At 39.5% G+C, this 26,367-nt stretch overlaps 1 protein-coding gene across 1 annotated transcript; it reads left to right on the top strand.

Moving 5' to 3' along the window:
- The first annotated feature begins 1,257 nt into the window (after nt 1-1,257).
- GHRHR (growth hormone releasing hormone receptor) lies at nt 1,258-25,592 on the top strand. Its single transcript, XM_009574659.1, has 13 exons — nt 1,258-1,314; nt 8,106-8,211; nt 8,822-8,929; nt 10,143-10,243; nt 13,243-13,340; nt 15,095-15,227; nt 16,704-16,857; nt 18,153-18,213; nt 18,904-18,973; nt 20,615-20,706; nt 21,477-21,606; nt 23,134-23,175; nt 25,470-25,592. Exons 1-13 carry the CDS (start codon nt 1,258-1,260, stop codon nt 25,590-25,592), a joined length of 1,275 nt encoding a protein of 424 aa, XP_009572954.1.
- The last annotated feature ends 775 nt before the right edge of the window (nt 25,593-26,367 follow it).

Here is a 26,367-nt window from a genome sequence, read left to right on the forward strand (position 1 = left end):
TCTATGATTCTATGATTCTATGAATGTAATCAAGCCCTCCATAAGTACAACTTTAATTCCTTATAGCCGTGGTGACTCTAGGAACTGAAAGGCTCCTTTCTAAGGTCTCAGCATTCCTCTACCCAACCTGTGCAGATATGGAGTAAGAGGTCATTTGATATAACTGCAGAAAAATGAGCTGGGAAGATGGACAAAAAGCAGTGTCAGAGGTGAAAACAGGGTTGTAGGACGGACGGTTGTGGGAAGATGGGAGCTGGGGTTAAGAAATTATTTTGAGGAATGGCATGACATGAGAATAGAGGAGTGGAGAACAATATTTTAAAGGTATTTCATATCTCGTGTCTCTGATTTTTCAATGTTAACTTTTGCTTAATGTTGATATGGAATTTGAAGTCTTTCAAAATAGTATAAATTGGTAGACAAGCTTTCATATACACACAGGGTGGCTGGAATACACCTGACTTTACAACGTTTAGACATTAGACGTTCAACTCTGAGTGAAACTGGGTATTTCTGGAGTGGGATTCATCTGGGCTGTCTTAAAGCTTAGGATGAGATGAATGAGCTGAGTGTATATATTTCTATAGTTTGACTAGAGAAGTTGACTTGTTCAGATTTAGACACTGAACTTCCAGAAGTCTGAAGCAAAGTGAGAAGAATCCCTTGTGAATTTTGCCTTCAAATCAATGTCCAACAGGTACCCAGCAGAATTTGTGTTCACATGCCTGTGAGTAGTTTTTGATCCCGTATTTTAAAATATAATACCATGGTCATTATACTCCATACAAACACACCCACACAAAGATACACTGAAGCCACACTATGAAATGTGTTTTATTAGAATAAATTGACATTAATATTAGCTGTTAGGAGAGGGTTTCTCTTATGCCAGCCATGTTGTTTTAATACAGGATTAGCAACATTTAGAGCTGTCCATCCCTCCTAAAATCATTTTGTGTTACAAAGAAAGAAACCGGGGTCTTACTAGGAGGTACATGGTTCCCGTAATCTTGGGATCAGTCACTCAATTCACCCAGTCCAGTCTGAGCATGCAGCAAAGTCAAAAAGGTGGGAAGCAGGTTAAATACAGCTTAGGGAGTTGTTAATATTTATTTCCCACTTCACTGTATTGTTACGTCACCGCTGTGCAAAAAGATAAATGCTTCAAATCAGCAACTGACAGGAGAAAGGGAAGTCAAAAAGCAGGTGAAAGATGCTAAGAAAGGCTAAAGTGAAATCTGACTCTTGCTTTGGAACATGAACCCTAGGGCTCTGTACCACTGTGCTTTGTACACCCTGAGTCTGGCAGTGCTTGTAAGTAATTGCATGAAAAAAAGCTTTTAGTTCATTGTTTTTCAATAATTGTTCATTTTCTCCTTGGAGCAGACGGTCAGATACAGCTTTACTTTTTGCATGAGTCTCTTTTCTCTTTATTTGCTTTGGATTCCAGTTAAACAAGGCAAGACGCTATGAAAAGTGTGAACAGCGGCAGAAGGGACACATGTTGTAGGATCTATACATCAACGCATTTCACTGCTTTCTTACTGCACACTCACTGAGAAGAAACAACGTAATTGGCAGAACCCTCCTTTTTTTGTGTGTAGGCTTTAAAAGACAGTGACAAAGAAGAAGAAACTGGAGGAGAGCTGTTACATTGCAGGAGCTGAGTTTTGACAGAGTTTTCTTAAATTTCAGATTACGCAGTCTTACTAGTTACAATTTCATCTGCCTTATTGGTAGCATTAATGTTATTTAATATGTGAGCAGCTGAGATGCTACAGGTAATAAATGAGTCGATCCAGCAGGGGATGCTTATGGCAGACTTAGAAATATCCAAATGCATTAAAAAGCCTAGAGGTCTTGCTGATATTTTGCTTTGGGCAATGGTTAGTAAACCAGCATTCAGGATCACACAGATATCAGGAAAGGTCTGTGAAAAGTAGGGGAAGGATATTTTCTTTGCTTTTGAGAGTAATTACATTTTCAGCATCTTCCTTTTGTGATCCTTCTGCTATATCCTTTCCTCTTCCTTGGGAATCTCTTCTCTGAAGGAGCATTTCATGACAGGTGGCACAGCAGCTTGGTTTTTGTGGGTCAAGAGAAATAAAACACTGTGAAATGACTGAAAAGACTTTTTTACCAATGTGAAGCTATGGTTTCCTTTGTATTATCTGTATGACAAACTCCGCTTCCCTGTAGTGGGAGCAGATAAGTATGATTGCTCATAAGTAGAATATCAGGATCCAGTGCTAATAATTAAAAATATCACTGAAGGTCTCTGTAAGAACCTGTCCCATTTACCCTTCTTCTATAAAGTTGGATTGGTTAAAATTATGCACTGATCAAAAACAAGTTTATGTGTAAGTGTATAGTAAAAACCTCCTAGCGTGTGTTGCATATTTTATTATAATAGAGGATAAGTAAACAACTCTTATTTGAGTAGAAAATGGTAGAAAAGCAACCATCTGTTTTCATTGTTGGTATAACGTGATAGTATGCTTTCCCTGGAAGAGCTGAACTCAACTTTTGGAGAGGTTTTAAGTGCTTAAGAGGCTGACTCTCAGCTTCCATAAACTGAGATTTTTTTGCTGTCATACAGCTACAGTAGTAGGCTATATGGTGCCTACTGTAATGTGAAAAGAATGTAAATATTGATCCGTTCTGATGTATATGAGAGAAAACAGAGGAAAAGCATCATTCAAGCAGCCTGATCTTATGAAAACACTAAGAATAATTTAAAAAAGGGAAGTTTACTTTCTTATGTGTGCATTTCATGTCCCTCTTTAGAGCCTGATCTGGAAGAGGGTTTTCTTTTGTTGTTGTCTTTTTTTATTTTTATCACATTAACAAGACTTTCAGCAGGGGCCCTCTGACAAGGGTAAAGATTTGTTTGATTTTCTGTGGTTGTGCTAACCCACAGCTCCATTTAATACCTATTAATTGATGGATATAGCAACTGCAAATTCATATTCTATTTGGAACATATCAGTGTTTATTTCATTTGTAGTTTAGTTTTCCTCAAGAAGATTTTTGTATAAAGTTATTCAGGAGAACAACCTGAAATATCAGCTATGGTCCTCTCAAAGAGATTTTCTATTTTGGCTCCTGTTGCACAATTCCTATCATTTTTGCCTTTCTGAAAAGAATATTGGGGAAATACCTGTTTCCTTATCTTAACTCCAAATGGGGTGTAAATATGACCACAATAAAAGCACTTATTCTGTTTCTAAGCTATATTTATTCTATAAATGATAACCTGACCGGCAGGGCAGGACCTTGCCAGGCAGAGCCCATCCCACCATCTCCAGTGAAGGGGCAGGACAGACTGGGGGGCATATCAGCCTGTCAGGATCAGTGTCAGGATCAGGCCCGGTGAGGGAACTCAGGGTCAGACATAGCCCAGGTTCATCGCACAGGGCCATGGGGACAAGGATGGGCTGAGGCCAGGCTGAGACATAAGCGGGGCCCATGGCTGTGCAGGGCAGGGCTGTGGTGGAACTTGCAACCACCATCCTACAGCATTGTTGGGGCAAAGACTGAGCTGAAAAGGGGTCCTGGACCCATGGGTAGAGTAGGGGGAGGCCCCAGGGCAGGCTTAGCAGAGCCACTAAGGCCCCTCAAAACCCTAACAGCAACTCAGTTTGGAGTTAAGCCATTATTAATTTATTTTGTCTCATGGTAGTGGAAGCATCTCAAAGGTGTAGCTGACTTCCACATGTCAAAGTCCTTTAAAGGTATCTAGTGCCCAGTGAGTTTGCTATCCAATTTGCTCTGCCTTAGTGAATTGTTCTGGATGTTCTGGGAATGAAAAGCTGTTGGAAAATGAGGGCCCACACGTTACTGTGTTTGCCCATCAGTAATGCCAAAGAGTAGTTATCATGGAATCAGTTAAAAGACTGATCCAAAATTGATATGTTCAGATTGGCATGGACCTGGGAAGATGCATTCCGAAATTGCCATCCATCTGCTCTTTTCTCCTTCCATTGCCTCTTCTTTGAAGTTCTGCTAACAGTTATCAAAATTCATCAGGCACATCACATTTTTTACTTGAAAGTTACATGTGCAGATGCAGAATGGTTTCATGCTGCATGATTAGGAACCTTCTCCCTAAACAAGCCTTATTGGGATACCGGTGGCCTCGAAAAATGGGGAACAAAAACTTGAAACTTCGCAGGTTTTGCAGGGAATTGAATCTAGGTTTGCTGCACTCCACATGAACATTTTAACCAATAGATTCTTAAAAATGTGAGCAATTCAACTGGTGACAGCACAGTTTTGAAAGGAGACATGTATGTTCTGCTCAACTTTGTGAAATGGTTGTAGTTACTCAGCAAGGTCTACAGAACAGGCATGTCTGCAGATCTCACCTGCTGTATGTTAAGTGGCTCTCAGGGAAACGGTACTTTACATCTGTCCATCTTCATGGATGTAAATAACCATGAAAAGTGCTAGAACCTCTGCTTCATGTTTTCTTTACTAATTAGCAGAATTCAGAAAAAGAAACAAGTCAAGTTTGGATTCCTGTTTTGCCTCATCTACCCAACACAAGACACTGCCTGTGGTAGAAGAGCCCACATTCATCCACCATAATATTAAACTTTTTTTTGAAGACCCTAAAGTAAGATGTCAGTTATCCAGGACTTTCCCTCTACTCCGTTGAGAGAGGGATCTCTCCTGAGGACAGCTCAACTCCTAGGCAATCTGAATGGTCCCCTGGCAGTGGTATGCAATGAAAAGGCAAGAGGCAATGGGTACAAACTGAAATACAGAAAATCCCATTTAAAAAAAAGAAACTACTTTTTACTGTGAGCGTATCCCAACACTGGAAGGAGCTACCCAGAGAGGTTGTGGAGTCCCCATCCTTGTTGATATCCAAAACCCGACTGGACGCATCCCTGAGCAACCTACTCTACTTGACCCTGTTGAGCAGGGAAGTTGCATTAGATGATCCCCAGAGGTTCCTGCTAGACTCAACCATTCTGTGATTCTGTGACCTCTGAGCTACAGAGGGAGTTTCTGTAGGGAGGGTCCTAAGACAAGTGAATTACGGAAGTGATAAACTAAAAGATTTTATGGAGCTTCATTTCTTTAGGGATCCTACAAACCAGAAACACTAATCTTATTATCACCTGAGCTACCAGGGAAAATAGCTCTGCTGTAATGATCTGTGCATAATTTCAGTAGCTGTAGTAAGTGGTATTCATCTAACCTAGTGCTGAAGCCCAAATTTAGAAAGTAACCATGGATTTAACAGTCAGGGGAATCCTAGTGAATTCAATCTAACCCATAACTCATTCCATCCAAAAGTAAATGTATGAAATAATTCAACTGATCTATGCACAAAAATGCTAGCTTCTCTCTGTTATCCTCATGAAAGGAACCTAAGATGACTAGATCAGATGATGTATGTCTCTGTAGATGTAGACACCAAAGGGAGCTGAATCATCTACACAGACATTTATTCTTGTCTTAAAGAACTGCTCATACCTCTATCCCATTATTTGACGCTTGCAGAAGTGGGCAGAAGGGAAGGAGGTAGAAAATGAGATTAAACAAGTAAGTCTAAAGATGTTTTCAGAGTAGTTTGGAACCTGATTCTACACCTTGTTTGGGAATAGTATTCAGAGCTGTTAGGAAAGCATAAGGGTCTGCTAGATGTAGTCAAATGCTCTAGGGGGATGAATATATCTAGAACAGAGCTTAGGAGTGGAATAAATCTTTTTAGTTTATTTTACCTGAGTTTCTGTCATAGCGGATCTTGCTTGTTTATTCAAGCAGTGGTTAGCGCTGACTTGAATATAAACTGTGAGAGCATCTCTTAAGGCCAGGTTTTCTTGAAGGAAGAGGTAATAATTTAAATACCTGGCACTGGATCAGGCTCACCTTTTTATTTGAGATGCATGTGGTAAAGTGTTCTCATGAGTCTGGAGACTTAGAAAGAAAAGGAGAAAACTTTTCCTGAACTGGTGAATAAGCCGAACAAGCTTTGTTCTTGCCATGAACATTTCAGTGAGCAAAGAAAGTTTTCACAGGCAAAATCTAGTCACCTTTTTTGCCAGGAGAAATAATTTAGAACTGTGCAAATGGGTACATTTCCTGCCTACTGAGGTTTTTCTGGGCACAGTTCACTGAACCAAGAGAATGTTGTAAAATAGTTTTTCAGTAAACGGGTTGACTGTTTTTCCTGCTGACTAATAAATTTACTTTTTGCAATAGCTGTCGTACGTGATGGGTAGTAAGCTTTTCAACATAGATGACTTTCATTGTCCAGGGTGAGTATAAGGGGGGAAGAATATAAGTTGGCATGAGAAGAGATATCAAGTGAGCAAAGATGTTCAAGACAGATTTTCTGTCATCCTGCCTACCATTGCATATCTTAGTGAAGTGGAGTTGAGAGGCTTCCTCGACTACCTGGTTTTACTGATGGGGGCTGACATCACTGTGGTATCCTACACATCAGATCTCCACCTCCCGGGGCTAAGGCAATTGCTGGCCTCTGCTCCATCCGTTCATAGTTACCCTCCTCTCACATACACCAGATTTCATTCAGCCTTGAGTATGAGGCCCTCCTTTTCATTGCTGCCTTAAACTGATCCATGGCACTGCTGTCTGTCAGTTTGGCAGGAAAACCACATCCTCCTAAAAGTGCAGTAAATGGGAAGCAGACTATCTCCTTGAAGGGCATACATGTGGATACATGCCATTTTCAACTGCCAGGGTCCAAACCCCAGAAGAGCAAAGGCTGTGCAATTAATCCAGTATTCTCCAGCAGCCTGAGAGCCTCAAGCTGTAGCCAATATGCAGTTTGAATGCTCTGCAGACCAACATGAGATATGGACATTAACATGGAGGGGAAACACCAGCTTATTGGAATGGATATGGTCTGCCCTCTGAATGAACTGAAAGCCAGCTATTTATTTTCCAAATTCCCTGAATATTAATCTTCCCTGGGTGGAACAAAACTGAGCCATATGCCAGCCACCTGTTCACTATGCAAGTCTCATCCTGAGTTTATATTCTGTTCTGTGTATCTGTGTCTTTATATCTATATTCACACATACAGAACACACTGGCACCAGTGGCCAGGGCGTAGAGCTAAGATGAGAGTGTCTCTGATGACAACTGGCCTTCTGGGACTGGGGACAATGGCTATGGTTGGGCAAGGCATATACTGCTTTCTTCATGAAAAATAGACATGTGTACCTCTGCACAGTGCGTACACTCACAGCAGTCGTGGTGTATAACAGCCTGCTGCAGACTGTGTCCTTTGGTGGCCAAGATACTCTGGATCCCTTCTAATTCTCTTGTGGTGTCCATGTAAGCACAAGTCTAAATAAGGACTAAAGCAACTAAAAAGTTCCTGCTGTTAAAACACTGGGTGTCAATTTTTTTCTTTAGACCAGCATACCAAACCAACAAATACTTTGGTGCAGAGTTTTTTTCCAAAGAAAGGAGTTTTGCCTCCCACCCCGTGTAAAGAAAGGCAGATGGCAGAAGAGAGAGAACAGATTAATTCCTTTTGGAGTGAAGAGCTCATTCAGAAGACAATTTTGCAGTAATTGTATGTGGTTTCAAGATGTTGTTTCTTTGGAGGTTGGCAGGGACATGTCTATGCTGAGGAGCAGGTGGGCTCTGCAGCATGCACTGCAGTGCTGGGCCCTTCAATGTTAAGAAAAGAAGCCCATCCAAATACACTCTCTCTCCCTGGGCCCAGATTTAGCAGGGGCTAAAGTCAGGGTGCAAATGAGTCCTGCACTCAAACCCAGGCCCCAGCAAAGAGGTCTTTCATTATGAACATAGCCAGAGAAATCCTAGTTTCCAGTACAGAGCTGTAGCTGTCATCCTCCGACAGCTATACCCTAAGGATTTGCTCTGATGTAAAGTAGAAGAGCTCACTGCCTTTGACAGAGCTCGGCTGGGTTCATCTGCCAAAAGCATTGCAACTGGTGCAAAGACAGTGACACCCTTTGACTGCTAAACCGTAAGCTAGTGCTCTATGTCCTTAACATAGCTTTGTTAGTTGCAGAAGTGGGTCTGGACTTAATGGCTCAAGACATCCTACCCAAACCCTTCTCACTAAGCAGCTGAAACTCCTCTCCCTGTAGGTTGCTGGGAACGTCCACCCAGAATGTGATTTTATGACAGAGCTGAAGAAAAAGGAGGCTGAATGTCTGGAGGACTCAGAAGAGCGTGGGAATGCAACACCACCAGGTATCCATCTGTGAGGGATGAAAAAAGTGACAGAGAAGTGACATCCTACCAGATTCAAGACACAGCCATGCTGCCAATGTGCATGTTTGAGTGTTTTATTTATTGTCACACATCCCTGTTCTCTGGTCAGCTCTTCTTCCATATACTCCCATTCCTTTCAATTCCTTTTTTCAACCTTTTTTTCACATTCAAATATGGATAGTCAATCTGCCTGAGTGAATCTTTCTGTCTTTGTCCTATTCCTTCCCCAACTGGATGCTATCATGGCATCATGCTTACTGTGTGAGGGTGTGTTGATCTATAAAATTGGGTAACCCCTTAACAAGTACTGTAATCTGATCTTTCTTCCAGCATCACTCTCCCTCCCATTTCCACAATACATTTTCATGTATTGTATTATATCTCAAAACCCACCCCAATCTAACACATTAAGTAGTCCTCTGGAGGTGTTTGTCTCTCGCTATAGAATAAAAATTGAAGCTAAACTATTTTTATAAGATATGTAAGGGGTGGAGGGTCAAAGTTTAAAAAGGTGTTTGGTGGTGGGTTTTTTTTATTATTTTGCTTAAATATAATTATGCTTAAAAATTCATTTCACTTTCTGTCTGAGGTTGCAAGAGAACTTGGGACAAATTACTGTGCTGGCCAGAGGCAGAAGCTGGAGACACTCTTGCCTTGCTATGCCCAAACATCCTCTTTGACTTCATGAAGCAGCCAGGTGATGTGCTATCATGGTTGTACTCCTATTGTGGTGCTGCATGGCTGGCAAGAGCATTTCTGAAAATGCGGGGTGAAGACAGAACATTGCAAGTTCCTGCTCTCTAGCTGGATCAAAGCATTACTCCAAAGATTTCAGTAGGATCTGAGGGAGCTTAACCGTTCTCCTCATATTTTAAGCATTATCCATAACTGGGTATAATCCCACAGTCTGTGATAAGGTCCTGAGCCACAGAGCAAAGAACACTGAAATAGAGTGATTTCTATTGGGATCAGCTTGTTGGGTGAGTTTTCTACAGAGCTCGTATGGGGGTTGTCTAGGTCACAACTTAAGCATGGGGCTTTATGAGACTTATGCTCTGATTAGTGTGGGATGAAATGAAAGGCAGAGGAATGAATACTGTGATTGTTCTTTAAGATCAAGGTAGGAGATACAAAGCAGAATTTTGTCATTGAAGTAGCATGCGTTGGGTCAAATGCAAGACCATGCAAACCAATGCATGATCTTTGTGACTGCTTACTCTCTGGGTACATATGGCTAGGAACAAACTGCAAGCCCATAAGGAGGAAACGATCTTCCAGGAAAGACCTAGATTCCACAGTTCCACAAGAAAAAGAAACTGCAAAGCCCAACCTCTGCCTCATCCAACACATGCTAGTTATAAATGAGGGATAAGGGAGATCCCTTTCATCTGTGCAGATTCATTTCCTGCCCTGGGATTCTTTTACTTACCCTTCATCTGACTCATAAATCTTTTTATGGAAATGTGCTATCCTCAAAGAACAAACTGCTTATTCCAGCCTCTGATCTGCAAAGAAAGAGTAAGCCCCAAGGAAGGTGGGAGCGAGAAGGGATACATTAGAGGCATGAGCACTGAACGAGGCAGAAATCTAATGGAGCAGTGCTTCCCAATCTTCTTCAATGGACTTCCTTGTCCCTGATATGATTTCTTCCTTACTCCTTCCCACCTCTACCTTTGTCACCTCAGTTCTCTCACTTCTTCCCATTGTTTGTCTCCAGGTAAAGTGAGAAGTTTTGTATCTGACTACCTGAATGTACACATGCAAAATGTCCTATCAACTCTGTCAGATGCTAATGGAGATGATCCTCTCCTCCTGGTATAACTTTCATACCAGCAAGAGATCTTCTCCTGGTTTTTATTTTCTGTGTTATGTGGCTCTTCATCAGAAAAAAATAAGTGCTTCTATTTCAGCTGGGATAGTAAAAAGGAACTGCACAAAGAAAGGCTGGTCTGACCCATTCCCTCCCTACCATATTGCTTGTCCAGTAGAAGATGAGATTCCGCTTGAAGAAGTAAGTTGAATTAAATAAATATATGTGAATGGTGTGCTGACGTTACAGGATTCTTTTCTATTCCTGCAGACCACTGGGGACGGAAACTCAGCTGAAGCCGAAATTTCTTACCAAGTATGGAATGCAATTCAAATTTTCCTCTAGTCACTTATTTTGGAGAATTACTAAGGATGTTTTATTATTGAGGTATAAGAGTGTAATAAAAATAAAGCCAGCTGCAAATTCTGTACAGTCATGTAGTTCTGTTGAACTTGCTCGCAGATGTAACAGCTAGAGATATATCACAAAATGTTCATAAAATATAAATCAAGACATTTCAATAACATCAGTCAGCAAGATGATTTTGTGTCATCACAGCACAAGTACAGCAAATGTGCTGTTATAACACCACTATTCCAAACTCTCTATCTAAGGACAAGTGGGCTTTCTGGTTTCTCATCCTGCTTAGCATAAAATATCTAATTCAATAAGGGGGGAAAAAAAGTTTCAAAATCTACATCTCTGTAATGCAGATCAGAATTTGACATATTTCTTCAGCTACATTTGCACAATTGGTGATATTTGGAGGTTATATGTACAGGGAAAATACAGTGCTTCGTCTCTTATAAGGATACAAAGGTATTCTATAGCTGTGTTTAGCTTCCTGTAACTCCTCTTCCAAAGAAAAGAATCGCTTTAAGTGATTAAAAGTTAGTTGTCTAGTCTAACCCTTCCTCTCTACAGGTTAATCACTACACTTTTGTCTTTAGTCAGGTGAATACTATCCTTCTTTTTTACACTATAGAAAGAATGAAAATAACATTTATAGTGTAGTTGATGAAGTCCATTCAACTTGCTGGAGAGAATTTAGTTTATATCATCATCGGGAGATTTCTCTTGTCTTCCCATTACTTTTTGTACTGACTACTATCACTCTGTTTAACTCAAACTTCCTTAACTCAAACAGCCTCTAAACCACAGTACCTGCTGCTCTCCATAAATAAACACTTACACTGAAATGCAATTCTTCTCTTTCATTCCTTCTTTCATTGCTTCCTTACATTTCTGGTGTAAAAACAGTCTTAAATGAATCTATAGATTTTTTTAGTAGTAACCCACATTTTACCTCAAGTAAACTCCTCAGTTGTAGGTTTATCCACTTAAGGCTTTGATTATTTTCTGTGTTTTTCATCTCTGATTTGTAAGTGGAGGTTGCCAACGAAGGTCAGCACAGCTTTGATATGTTTCTTATGGAGTGGTGCTTCCCAGACTTACTGGCTAGCTTTGTAGTTCTGAGGGACTTCTTGAGCTCTGGCTGGAACTGTGCATAGTCAGGTTCATGGGTAATCACAGTTCATCCACCAGACAGAAAAGGCCACTATGCATGGTTTCCACATCATTTAACTTCATCAATCTCAAAAAAATTATTGTGTAGGTCTAAGCTAATCACTACACGGCTGACCTAGATTAGTGCTTTGGTCAGGATCAGGTGTGAGCTTTTCAAATCTTTTGGCTAACCCCACTTACTGCATTTACACTGAGGGGTGCTCTGAGAAAGGATGATTTGGCTTCTTATGGATGAAAGTAACCTGGAAAACAAATGCGGGGTGCATCTAGTGTGCTCTGACCAATAATAAAAATTCAGCCCATGGGATTAGATTACAGCTAGTCAGAAGTGCACACAACACGGATGTAGGGTCCTCAGCACCAAAGGTTTCGCTCTACTAAACCAGACCTATTGACCTGCACTTGTTAAGGCAGGTGTAGTGGTAGATCCTTTTTCTTGCTGACAGAAAGTGATAAAGTCTCATCTTACGACGAGTTGAATTGACTTCTGGGAGTGCTTGTTTCTCTTCATTAACTAGAAAAGAAACAGAATAAGAAGAAACAGGTTTGTGTTAACAATTAACAGTACAATCCTGTGGCCATGCTCTCACCCTGCTCATTTTACTGTAGACTCAGCTGCTTATACTTAGGCAGCTAATTTTTAAGCACCTAAAATAAATGAAATAAATGCTACCCTTACAATGCCTTAAGTGATACTTAAGGCTCAAAACAAGTATCTGCCCTTCCTCACAGTGAACTGTAGCAATGCATTGCATAGCTGTGTAGATTCTAGGATACAAAAACATTGAAATGGGACCCAAGAGACAGACTGTGTTAGATTGAAAGGAAAGATTTGCAGCCTAGAGCTTATTCATTCTATTTTCTGCTTCCATGTGTGTTAGTTGAAGTCAGCTTATCCTCACTCAGAGATCATGGCTGATAAAAGTGCCATTTAAATTGAAATGGATTTTGATTGACATTCTGACTGAGTAACAATTGAGTTTGGAAGCAAGAAGAAAGAGGAAAAAACCAACCCAGGAAAAAAACCCAACACAATAAAAATGGAAGAGAAGAAAAGATGGCAAAATTGTAAGTAAGGAAGCAGAATGAAAGAAAGTGGAGAAACATAAAGAAAGGCCTGGAAGCAAGAAGAAAGAGGGAAAAAACAACCCAGGAAAAAAACCCAACACAACAAAAATGGAAAAGAAGAAAAGGTGGCAAAATTGTAAGTAAGGAAGCAGAACGAAAGAAAGTGGAGAAACATAAAGAAAGGCTGACAAAATTCTGTATTCATCATGCAGCCAGCTGCCAGCAGGATTGTCCTATTATTGTTGTGGAGAAAACATGGTATAAAATGCAGCACTTATAAAAATGCATAAGAGTTTTACAATGCCCTCGTGGAAGACTGGCTTATTTTTTTATGGGTTTATGAACAAGCTGGAAACTATCCTGATCAATACCTGTTTGTTTATCAAACTGGGCTGTATCCACGTAGTTACGGAATGGGTCTTCACAAAAGAAACATAATGGGTGATTTCAGTTGAATTTTGCTGTGGGATTAAAAGGAGGGGAAAAAAAAGGCAGTCAGGGATGTGAACAGATTGGAAGCACCAAACAAAGCAAAACTGCCAGAATCAGTAAAACAGCTGTCATTTGGCTGCAGTTATGTGACAAATAATTCTCTTCTTTTATAGCAATCCTACTTTTCTACTATAAAGATCATCTACACTGTAGGATACAGTGTATCTATCACCTCTCTCATTATTGCTGTGACAGTTCTTATTGCATTCAGGTATGTAAAGTTATCCTTTCACCTCTATTCTTTTAATAGTTCTTAGTGTCTTAGACTATATGAGATAACATTTGACATAACAAAGAAATAGAGATAGAAATCCAGAAGAATAAAAATGAAGATTTCCAGCCATATTGGTTTAATAAATTAAATTGAGTCTAGAAATGAAAAGTGATCAGAGTGAGCCAGACATAAGAAGAATCAGAACTGGGAAATAAACCCTGACTGTCTATTAGTAAAAATCAGCAACTGACTTTGATCCTAAATAACCAATAGATAAATTTCCTTGCTTTAGCTGGAATGAAGATAATTTTTATAAACTATGTGTGCTTGCCTTTTATGGCTTCAGTGCATTTTATATTAATAAGAAGAATACACACAAAGAACTCAGTTCTGAATCAATGTTCCTGTGGCACTGTATATATTACCATTGAAACATTTACAACTAAAGACATGTTTTCAAAGTTAGGCTCTGAATTTGGCTATGTTTGGCAAGATTTCTTTCCTACTGAACTACCCAGCTATTAGGCATTTTCAGGTATAATTTAGACCATCTAGAGTAAAACTGATTGTTTTCTCATTTAATGTAGATTTGGTGTTTGCTGCCATGTAGGATTTATTTTACTAATCTTTGTTTATTTCTTGTATTTGTGCAGGACAAAAAAGAGTTTTATTATCATGCTGTGAGAATCAGGTTTCTCTAGGGAAAGTTTCCTGACCTCTGTTGGTTCCTAGCTCACATCTGGAAGTCAACAGATATGTTTATTGACATCCACTCTGACCTCAGGAAAACAAAGCAGCCCAAATAAGGGGAAAGAAAGAAACAATGGACATAAAGAGGCCTAGCAACAGGGAAGAAAAAGTTATAGTTAACAATGGGGTTGGCAGTTGAGTTCAGTAATAAAATTCTGCACACTTTAAGTGAGCTTTAAGATTAGGTGACCCTGAGATTACTGGATCTGGATGGAATTCAGCTTTTAATGGGGCTCTGTGCTAATTAGCTAACGTCTTCAGCTCCAAATGAAAACATAAAGTTGAAGCTGTATAACTCCTCCAAAAGTCTGCATTTAATAACAGTCAAAAAAATTAATCTGAATTAACTGAACATGAGAATTTAAAGTAGATGTGCCAAATTGTTTTAAAGCAATTATCTGCATTCCGTTAATTCATAAGAGTACCTTTGGTAAATTAAAGAAGAATTCTTTAATTCTGGATAAGGCTGTCTGCACAGGGATTTAACACAATTTAACTCACTCACAGCATTTTGCTGTATAAAAAATCTTGCTAAGTAATCGTTACCCTGTTCATTGAGAAAACTGTCTAGTTGGTCCAGGACATCTCTGCATGCTTGTTCTTGGGAGCGGTTTAGCCACAGTCAGAATTATATCAGTAAAGATCATTCCTCAAATGCAGTTTTCTCTTGGCCCAAAAATAATGCCGACCGAAAGCCTGGCTCAGGTATACTGAACAGAAATTAAAACTGAGATTCCTGGAATTTGGCAGACCAGAAACATCACCAGGGTACCACCTAACAAGGAAGGAGATTAAGGCGTAGACTAGGGGTGAATTGCTTTACATGAGGAAGGTGTCTACCTCTGCCTGCCTGCAGAGAGAGCTGAGTGGATGAAAGTGTTCTTTCTATATGTGCCTGGAAATACCTGAGGTGAAACAAGACTTATTGCATGTTTGAATTACTGCCAGTACAAGTCAGTTAATTACCTCAGAAGGACTTTTTTTTTTTTTTTTCCCCCCAGGAGGCTTCGTTGTCCCAGAAATTATATCCATGTACAGCTCTTTTTTACTTTTATCTTAAAAGCTATTGCCATTTTCGTTAAGGATGCTGTCCTTTTCCAAGAGGAAGACATTGATCATTGCAGCTTCTCTACAGTAAGCATTTGAAAAGCAGGATACTGTGCTACTTGATGTTTTTACATACCATTTATATATGGTTTCACTTTTCATTGCTCTTTTTTTACTACTTAATTTTTTTTTTCTTCTAACCTGGTAGTGAAAATTATATAATTCTCTTATTCAGTACGTTTTACCTCCATAAGTGTGCACCTCAGAACTTCTACATTCTGAATGCATCAATTTGTGGTCCTGTAGTACTTTAAATCAGATACAGACTTAGCCATAGAAAAAAGTTGTATCATTACACTGTTACGCTTCTATAATCTGAAGCCTAAAATTGAAGACGTCTGAGTACCTCATAACACAACCTTTAAAAGATGTTTCTTCTGGAAATGTTGGATTTCATATTCTGACTGGAAGCTCTGAATTGTAAACCACAAGACATGCAAGGTACTAGGCGTTCAACTTAGCTTTGGTCCAGCCACAAATATTGGCTGCATGGCAATGGTTTTCAAACAGAGGTTTATGGGATGATTCTTCTGCATTGCTCATGGCCACATAGAATCATAGAATCATTAAGGTTGGAAAAGACCTCTAAGATCATCAAGTCCAACCGTTAACCCAACACCACCATGCCCACTAAACCATGTCCCTAAGCGCCTCATCTGCACGTCTTTTAAATACCTCCAGGGATGGTGATTCTACCCCTTCCCTGGGCAGCCTGTTCCAAGGCCTGACCACTCTTTCAGGAAAGAAGTTTTTCCTAATGTCCAATCTAAACCTCCCCTGGCGCACCTTGAGGCCATTTCCTCTCGTCCTATCACTTGTTACTTGGGAGAAGAGACCGACCCCCACCTCGCTACAACCTCCTTTCAGGTAGTTGTAGAGCGCGATGAGGTCTCCCCTCAGCCTCCTCTTCTCCAGGCTAAACAGCCCCAGTTCCCTCAGCCGCTCCTCATCAGACTTGTGCTCCAGACCCTTCACCAGCTTCGTTGCTCTTCTCTGGACACGCTCCAGCACCTCAATGTCCTTCTTGTAGTCAGGGGCCCAAAACTGAACACAGGATTCGAGGTGCGGCCTCACCAGGGCCGAGTACAGGGGCACAATCACCTCCCTACTCCTGCTAATTTAAAACTGAGCCTAAGTAGGACAGTGAAATATGATGGGTCCTTGAACATACTTTTGTCTAAGGGCTATGGAGCATTTGACTCTACTCCTACAAGCTGCACTGAAGCAGTGCATTTGTGGGAGAAATCACGTGCTTGGGAGACCAAGCTATATTTCTAGCATAGAGATATATACCAAAATACAGTGGAGATTCCAAGCTATTATGATGGTTAAAGCCTTACTATTCAGAAAGCCATATTACATTTGAAGCTTTCCCTTTAAACATGCATGTAATTGTGAGATCTTTTGTAGATCTCAGCCGGAATTACAGATGCCTACTGCTTCTGCAAACCAAACACATGTATGCACAAGTAATGCCAAAACTGTGACTTTCCTGTTCCCTAGACTGAATGCAAGATCTCAGTTGTTTTCTGTCACTACTTCATGATGACAAACTTCATGTGGCTGCTAGTAGAGGCTCTTTACCTAAACTGTCTGCTACTCTCATCTCTTTCTCATGGACGAAGATATTTTTGGTGGCTTGTTCTCTTTGGCTGGGGTAAGTAAGGTTTTCACATGAAATTAATAAAAAGCAAGATGTTACAAAAGGCTTTACCATCCCATTAAAAATATTGGATGTGGAATCTAGTTTGCCCAATTTGGGCATTGCTTTGATTTTATTTTTATATGCATACTAGTGAGGAGCAATCAAGTTTTTGAAATATGACATTAAAGTCCCTATAAAAGAAAAGAAAAATTAAGTACATTTGGGAACCCACAGAGAGACATCCAGTCCACTTAACCTTCTTTTCCCCACTGAAAACACAGATTCCTCTAGGGAGCTATCCCAGTCACCTAATAAGGTGTACCTTGCTTCAGTTCATGCAAGAATATGGTTACATAGTCCTCTTCTGAGAATGGGTCCATCTAGAGACATAGCAGGCATTTTTGTAGTCCTGATATTGCTACAGCCCATCCTTTGCATTGGGCAATTTTGTGACTAACGGAGCTCTATTCGCTAAATAACAGTGGAGGCATGAGACAGCAACATCCCCACTCCTTTTTCTTGTAGTCTGCAATAAATCTAATTGTTCTGACCTTTGTGGTGAAATCAGAAATTAAGTGGTTTCCCACGTAAAGCTGCTGTGTAAAGGAAAAAGCAGAGAACTCCCTCCTGAGGATATATGGCAGGTGAATGCACTTGCCCAGGGGAATTTTTGGTCAGTTCAGGAAGGCAATCCATGCACGTTGCCACCAAAGGTTAAGGTAGGCCTGACAACTAGGCAGACTGAATCACTTTTTGTGTTTTAGGGAGACTTCACGTGCCTTTTTAGGAAGGTGTAAGGTGGGCTGCATCACACTCTGTGCTTGTAAAGTTGTAGTATTACTATTATTTTAAGATTTGGTAAATTCTATTCCCTGATATTTTGTCATGCTAAAAGCACGCTTACTACATAAAACTGGGTTTTAATGTGCTATCTATATGCAAGTGCTAACTTCAGGTGAGATCACACGTGTGAATTGTGTTCATGCTAGTAAGAGGTTGCAGATTCAGTCCTCTGTGGCAGAAGTGTGTGACGTGCAAAGTGTGTCCCTTTATCTCTTTGCAGTGATGCATGATCACCAAACAGTCAATGCCTTAACTTGTTGCATTCCATCATGGGTATTAGGAGATTTCTTTTTAGGTTCCTACCACGAGTCTAAAGCAATTCCTGTTACATGAACAGGCCACAAAGGGTAATTCCAGTTCTGAAAATGCATGATCTGTATCATCACAGCAGAGTTTCAGTGGACAAGATTTGGATTAATTGATGAAATTAGACAACCACAGTTTTTTGTTTAACTGTCTAACAGGTTTTCCAACGCTTTTCACCCTTATATGGATATTAGCAAAATTCTACTTTGAAGACACAGCGTAAGTCATTGTTTCCTACATTATTCTATATTCCTGGGTTATACTTTTAAAATAATGATAGTGATGAAGGCTTATGTAATTTCAATTGTATAGGAAAATAATATCAGTATATTACCCACCTTTCCCTAAAGATCAGTGCCTATGGTGGAGTTCTGCATTTCCATTCGGCTATGGATATAGTGAATGGCGATTACAATCTCCATTAGAGTATATTATGGCAATGATATTGTAATTGTGCAGGGGATCCTTCCCAGGAACCTGAAATATTTGTTTGTGTTGCAAGAAAAAAAGAGATTCTAATCAGATAAACAAAGTAAGGAAGCAAAATTTTAGGAGTTTCTGATACAAAATACCTTTTGATATTTCTGAAGCCTGGTGTGCTCCCTATTTTACACAGACAAAATGTTTCATGCCTTAAATAGGTGTCTTTGAAGAAAAAAGCTATATCTTTGTATCAGTCATGGCATCATCTGTTTAAGCCTTTTATCAGAGTTGTTGCATCCACGGCTGTCACTTAACACATCGAGATCATTATTTCTTTTTGAAAAGAGCAGAATAATCTGTAACTTGTGCTGTACCTGCACTTCCACAAAAATATCTCTCTCCAGATTTTCACTGACACTGCTAGGTGGTGTCTTAATTGTAGTGATTACATACATGTCCTTTCTAAATTTACCGTTATTTTCTCAGATGCTGGGATATTAATCAAGGCTCTCCATACTGGTGGCTAATCAAAGGACCTATTATAATTTCTGTTGGGGTAAGCACTTCTAAGTTTGCCAACATTAATTAGAAGAAAAAAGACTTTTAAATTAAAATCTGGTTACTGTTTGCTGAAATGTTGTTTGAAATAAGGAAAAGGAATGGTAGAATTTCTACTGTAAATTTGGCTACATCCAATGCAAACTAAAAAGAGACAGAGAACTGCCTCCCTCCTCCCAAGCAAACACCCTTCAAAGAAATGAAAGATTTCATAGAATTGTCAGTTTGGTTGAAATTAATGGCAGGTGAGAGGTTAAGCCGCCCTTACAATATTTGAAAACACAAGTTTTAACCTAAGAGTCCAGAATCATCCATAAATTTTAATACAAACTTTCAAGGGCAATAGGTTTCTGTTCATAGGTGATAACAATGATAATAGCTTTTGAGCCTGACATTTATTGAATAAACTGATGGGCTTTACATGATTATCATGTATGATAACTCCCACATGTCATTAAACCCAAGCATGTTTGAGAAAGCCATCCTGTATGATAACTCCCACACGTCATTAAACCCAAGCATGTTTGAGAAAGCAGTTAATGGATGACCTTAAGGCCATCTATTAAAAGCTTAATTTAATTGGAGGACAGACGCATACAAATAAGTCATATATAGGCAAACAATGTGAATGAAGAATCTCAAGTTGATCCTGGTCATAGTTTGCAGTGTTTCAATAAAATATTACTTTTCCCTCTACCTCCATTATTTTTCCCCCTACTAGTGCTCATCTGACATCCACATTTGAAGTCGAGATATTTAGGGGTTTGCAGTGATGATTTTTCTGCTGGAATGTACTTAAGACATCACTGATGGATAAAATGAGATTGGACTTTCCGGTAAAATGCGGACATTCTTAGGCAAAATTAAGCATTCAGCCTCACCTAAAGAAGAGCTGGTGTGTACGGACATACAAAAATGCATAGGGAGAAACTCTCTGTCTGTGCAAAACGGAGCAGTTTCACAGACTTTGGTAAAGCTGTGCCAAATTGCAATTGTAGAAAATTTGATTTGCAAGTTAGGATTGACCCTAGCTAGCTTTGGAGCTGAGCTAATGGTCCTCAGTTCTCTTCAGAGTCAACAAAGAGAAATATGCACTTTTGGAATGTGATTCATCTAACTTATAATAGATGTCTACATTTGGAGGAGATGACTCGTCCCCAACTCCACCTAAGGCTCTGTTGGCTATACTGGCTGACTCTCTATTGACTACAAAGGGAGAACAGGGTGATCAGCTCAGATGCAGACATGTCATTGTAGTTACCTATATTTAGTCAGATGAATTCTAATAATAATGTCTAAAGATATTAGCCAGAATTTAATGCAATAGCCATCTCAGAAGAGAATCAAAATTATATGATCTACAAAAAAATAAAAAGAATCACACAAGCTATTGACAAAAATAGTTTACTTAACAAAGTCAAATTCTTGAGTTAAATCTTCAGCTATTTCTTTAAGAAGGAATGCAACCTGTTGAGATGCTTGAATGCTGCCAACAAAAATGATATTAATAATTTTACACTGGTCTCATTGAAACTGCACAAATTACGTAATAACTGAAGTAAAAAATCAGATTTTCATTACAAAGTTTTACATGCGAAAGTAACCTTTTCTTTTTTCACCCCAAAAATATTGTGAACAGGTCAATTTTGTCCTATTTATCAACATCATCAGAATTTTGCTGAAAAAACTAGACCCTAGACAAATCAACTTCAATAACTCTTCTCAGTACAGGTAGTGTATGGAATAATAATAATAAAAAAAAATCAATTATTTTAATCATAAAAAGTTGTGTCATCTTTTCTAAAATGAGAAGCACATGTCCAGTGTCAGACAGGCTCAGTTTGGCTGATATTAAATTTTAGAAATTCCCAACTTTATCCCGTTGGATACTAGTCAACTAGACAAAGGACGAGACTTGTCTTACCTAATGGTGACCGTCTAAATATGATGTATTCAGATCAGTTCAGATGTCTACCTTCCAATTACAATCAATGGAGAGACTAGGAAACCATTAATTGAATCCACATTAGATTTAGAGTAGGATTAGATTTAGGATAGGATAAATTACTCTCCATAGATGCCTTTTCCTGTACATCAACTATAAAGGGAGCCTGCATATTGCTTCCTCTGTATTTACTTACAAATACATGTTAAATTTTCAATGGCACCAATGGGGCAAAATATATTCTAGTCCTTTGAGTTTTCCTGAACTGCAATCTCATTCAGAAAGACAGAATGTCAAAATACCGTAAGAAAAGCCATGAACATGGTATTGCCATGAACGTGGTATTGGCAATAAGGCAATAAGCCTCAGAAATCTATTTCCAGCTAGTTTCTCATTATGGTTTCTGCCCAGCACTGTAGTCCCAAGAGATATGAACTTCACTTGTAGATATTTAGATCCTCTTTTTAACTTCTGTTCATTACTATTGCATATTGATTGCATTAGTCTTTACTCAGGAAAATAATATTAGCTTACTTCTTCTCATGTCCTGTGCTAGACGCCTCTCAAGGTCAACCCTGCTTCTAATTCCATTATTTGGAACCCATTATATTGTCTTCAACTTTCTTCCTGAATATACCAGCCTGGGGGTTCGGCTTTACTTAGAGCTCTGCATTGGATCTTTTCAGGTAAAATCACCGCAGAGGCTTCAGTTCCTTCTTAGTAGATTTTGTAATTTAATCTAGTGTCCACATGACAACTAGTATTGCACAAAAAATCATTGGAAGCTAGTGTCTCCTCATGGAGTTCACGGTTCTTCTCTGAGTTACGGTATCTGAAGATGTGACCTACATCCTATCTGGCTGTAGGCTAGACTGTATATTTGTAAATATTGCAAATACAAGGCCAAGTCTTTCAGACACATGTGTAAGTTGGATGGTGGGTCAAAGTCAAGCATGGAAAACCTTCTTCGCTACCAGTGGTAATACGCATACCTTCCTTGACTTCACTGGCACGATCAAGCTGATTTGGGCTGAAGTTAAATTATCCAGGGGCGATCAAAGTTGTAAGTCCAGTCGCCTTTCAAATTCTTTGGCAAAGAATAAATTGATAAGCAAGCATATAAACACAGAATAGTGACTGATGCACATATCAGCCCCATACAGACTGCTGCCCTGACGAACACTACATGTTTTCCCTCCTGGGTAGGCAAAATGTTTGATGTACTTTGGATGCCCCCAACTGCTCTGAATTGACACAAAGGGTATGGACAGCTTGAGGAGCTTCGTGCCAACTAGAACAGCTACCGGGGCTGCTCTGACATACCCTCCAGGTGGCTTTGCTACCTCAGTTATGAGCAAGGCAGCACCCAGCTGCTCTTTGCTTTCCTCCGTTTCCCTGTGTTGCACCTCAGACTCTACAAGAAGCAGCTGTGGGCAGTCCTACCAAGCTTTACAAGGGAGCATATCTCCCTCTGAACGGTTGCATGGCATCATTTGTCAGTGAGCAACACTGAAAATCCAGCAGTTGTGCTGGTTTAGTCCTCTTGAGGATTTAATCCATTGTGTCAGTCCTGTCCAATATACCCTGCACACCTTAATCCTGACCCTCCGTACTTAGAGCTGGCCTTCGTTGAGTTAATTTACAATGTAAGCAGTAAGTAAACTGAATAAAAGGGTGAGGTGTTTAGCTGGTATCTGATCACATAGGTCCATTGACTTCCTAGGATTTTCCTGGGTTTATCTCAGTTCAGAATCTTAACAAAAGTATTCAATAGGCTGATATACTGCAAAGACACAGAAGTTGACTGGAAAGCTGTATGAGTTCCATGCATGGATCTCCTTACAAAGTCTGTGTTTCCTTACTGATTTGCACTGTGTAAAGAATTAGCTGAGAGTGTGTTTGGCTGTAGAATGGACCATACTTTTGTAAGCATAATGTGGGAGAACTTCAGTTGCCATATCATTTGTTCTAGTGGATTCATATCGCCTTACTGAACTTACTTTGGTGAAATGCCATTAACTGGTTGATTATCTGGCTGATCATAAGGATCATACATAAGGAGATACATAAGGAATTTTCTAATTTATAGCAGTACTTCAACTTATAATGATACTCATTAATTCACATACACAGTACCATCATGAAGTCAGATAGTGCAAGTGGCTTTTTCGAACTGTGCTAACACTCAACATTTTTTTACTTTTTTTTTCCAGGGATTTATTGTAGCAGTTCTCTACTGCTTCCTGAATCAAGAGGTAAGGGACCTATACTCTTTACAGTATTGCTTTCACTGGCAGATATATAACGTTAATAATCAGTTTCATACGAGCAGATAATAAAATCTTTTAGTTTCTCAGGATTGTCTGTTAACATGGGAATCAATGAAGTTGAATTTCATTTCAGTTATCTTCATGGGAATGAAGCCATCTAGTGGAGAAATGAACTTTTACTACTTTACTATTCCATCAAGCATTTTTTATCCTTTCTGCATGTTTTTGTACTATAGCAGGGCTTGGGAATCCCATGCTAGGTCCAGACCTGAAAGTACAAGCTGCTGAAGTGATGCAAAGAAATCCCCAGTTACTAAAAGTCTGTGATTAAATTGGAAAGAATTTAAATTTATGTTGATTTTCTTTTACCAAAATACTACTATTATTTCTAGTATTTTTAGTATATTCTCATGAAGCTTCCCAGTATTTCTTCATGTGGATAAATCTCTTTTTCCATTTAGAATCTGTAAGTCAGAATTTTACTCTTGATGGGACAGGAATCATTCCATTTAGCTTAGTAGCCAGGTCTGGATGCATCTTAAATGAATTATATAGGCAATGTAACAGTTCACCCTCTTTTCTGACTTCAGGGTAGCTAAGATGGCTAGAGTATGACTGGGATTCATTTTCAAACTGCACTAAGAGTCTACTGGTTTCTACCTGCAGCTCCTAAAAAGGGAGAGCACCTGATTCATGTATGCTACCCCACAGGGCATCCCCTCGGGTGTCAAAGGTGTGTTTAGGAGGTGATTCCTGTCCCTAATCATCACAGTCAGTGAAACTTCAAGAGATATTGAAATGACCAAGTACAGTTGTCTGTGTGAGAGACAGCTGACCCACTATAGACTCCCTGGGCTGTATTGACTAAATCTCCATTTTCCAGGTTTGAAGTCTAGGGCTGATTAAGCTTGAAACAGTGTGTGAGTGTCTGCACATGCCATGGTCCACACTTACTTGACAATTTTGTCAGAAATTTCTGAAATATTAAAACAAGTGTCTTCAAATATGTTAGCACTTCTTAGCTTTTCATTTGAGTTTACGGCTATGAATTATTGACTGCTCTAATGATGCTTGTGCTCAGTTAACACTCCTGTTCACTAGTTTATTAATAATCCTAATGCCTTTTGATAGTAGACCATAGCTTTACATCCAGCTTGACATCCCAGACATACAACATGCAACACTTCAATTTGGAAATTTCCTTCTTATTAAACATCTGGGAAGGCACATTTCTAATGAGAATCAGATGTGAAAGCAGGCTTTAGTTGCTGGTATGGATCCCCTGTATGTTTCTGTGAACATGCCAATGCATCGTATACGTAGCTGTCAACAACAGAAGGCAAATGTCTCCTGATTGCTGATGGCCTTCACCTCACGGTCTTAAATAGCAAAGTAGTATTATTTCTCAGCCACAAATTGGTGAGTGTTGATTAAGAAATTTGCTGCAGATTTTACTTTTCTAGAAACAGATGGAAACAAGACAACATCCCTTAACAACTGAGGAAAAGCAAGCAATGTGGAGAGAATATGTTTAATTGTGTAGGCAACGTTGGTGAGACCATTACTGGAATAATTTTCAAAGGGATGTTTTAAAAAAAAATGGGAGAAGATATAAAAAAAAAGCTGAGAAAACATTCTAGTGGTGGAGAAAATGTTTTACAGTGCTAGAGTTAGAGACCTCAAGCTCTTTTATTTCTGAGAAGAAGATTGAGGTAACTTGACTATGCATAAAGCTATCAAAGTATAACTACTTTGATGGGAAAAAGTTACTGAGCGCTGACAGACTTTTCAGTTCAGCAAAGGAAGGTGGACTGGGGATCACCAGACAGAAAGAGAAACCAGGAAAGTTAAAAATGGAAGTGGGCCTTTTTTCATTTATTTAACTGACAGGTCTAATGATAAACGTTGATTGTTGGGCCCATAGTCATTAAGTAGGAACACAGGACTGGGCGGACTCACATACAGTATGTCCTTACTTCTTGAAAGGAAGAGTGGGATTCATTTACTCTTTTCAACATGGGAGGCCAACTCTGAGATAGCCACACTAGACATTTTCATCAATGCAGAGAGATAAGCGTGTTGAGACAGGCTAGATGAAACATTCTCCGGAGGATCCTACTTTTGTCTATCAGCTAGAAAGGGAGCGCAGAAGACCTAACTTGGACTGAGATGTCTAAACCTTATCCTTCTCTAGCCACCATTTCTGTCTTTCCTCTTTCCCACCGGTCTACTTCCAAGCAGTATTTGACCACAAAATAGCATTCTCCTTTCCTTTTGAGGTACAAACGGAAATTGGCCGGAGGTGGCACGGTAAGAGATACGGACTTATGCCAGTGTGGAGGAGGACAAGATGGACTGTGCCGTCTAGTTCTGGAGTAAAAATGACCACATCTGTGTGCTAGAGATGGCCACAGGATCTGGAATAATCACATAAAAAAGCCCGATGAGGAAAAAAACCCCAAACAATAAACAAACCAAAAGACCCACCAAATGTAATGACTGCAGTTTATACTGAGCAAATTGGAGGAAGATCCGCTTCTGCAGCAGTTCTGCCCGTCAGACTTCTTTTGCAGGACAAGCTGATCAAAATAGCCCTCTCATTGATATACTTTGCACCACAGCAAACACAAAAATCACCTCTTGGTTCATTTCTTGTGCATTTTCACTGATGAACCATATAGCATAATGTGTCTAGGGAGTGGACACCAGTGATACCCTCCAGTGACACCACAGATGACCAGCTCTGGAAACTGGTACTCCATCCTTACACAGTGGGAAATGGAGTCTATCCAGCTTGTTCAAGCTTTGTTCCTTGTTTTGATTCAGCAGACATGCAAATAAGAAGCCAAATATCTTGTTAAACTGCAACACAATGACTAAAAAGTCCTCTTCTATTGTCTTTTTATATTGTCTCTTTAGAAGCAAAAAAATTCAAAGTTCACAATAAAACCCAATACACTCATGTTCTGGTGTTATTCCAGTACCTACAGGCTAGAAAATTTCTGATAGCCAAGTAGCTGAAAGTGGAGGTGTCGGGAAGGATGAGGCTCTATATGATAATCATTAAGGAATAACTGCTCTTTGCAAGTAAATTAGAAAGAAAAGCAAACTTTTGCACAGAAAGAGAATGAGACCCACAAGAGATGGACTAGGAGACTGCTAGGAATACTGCTAAGT

This window comes from Fulmarus glacialis, unplaced genomic scaffold (genome assembly GCF_000690835.1).
Source record: "Fulmarus glacialis isolate BGI_N327 unplaced genomic scaffold, ASM69083v1 scaffold5863, whole genome shotgun sequence".
NCBI classification, from domain to species: domain Eukaryota; kingdom Metazoa; phylum Chordata; class Aves; order Procellariiformes; family Procellariidae; genus Fulmarus; species Fulmarus glacialis.

Coding starts and splice junctions, on each gene's coding strand:
- GHRHR (XM_009574659.1), top strand. CDS start 1,258: ATGAACCCTAGGGCTCTGTACCACTGTGCTTTGTACACCCTGAGTCTG. Junction 8,930..10,142: donor TGACTTCATGAAGCAGCCAG/GTGATGTGCTAT, acceptor CTTCTATTTCAG/CTGGGATAGTAAAAAGGAAC. Junction 23,176..25,469: donor ACTGCTTCCTGAATCAAGAG/GTAAGGGACCTA, acceptor TTTCCTTTTGAG/GTACAAACGGAAATTGGCCG.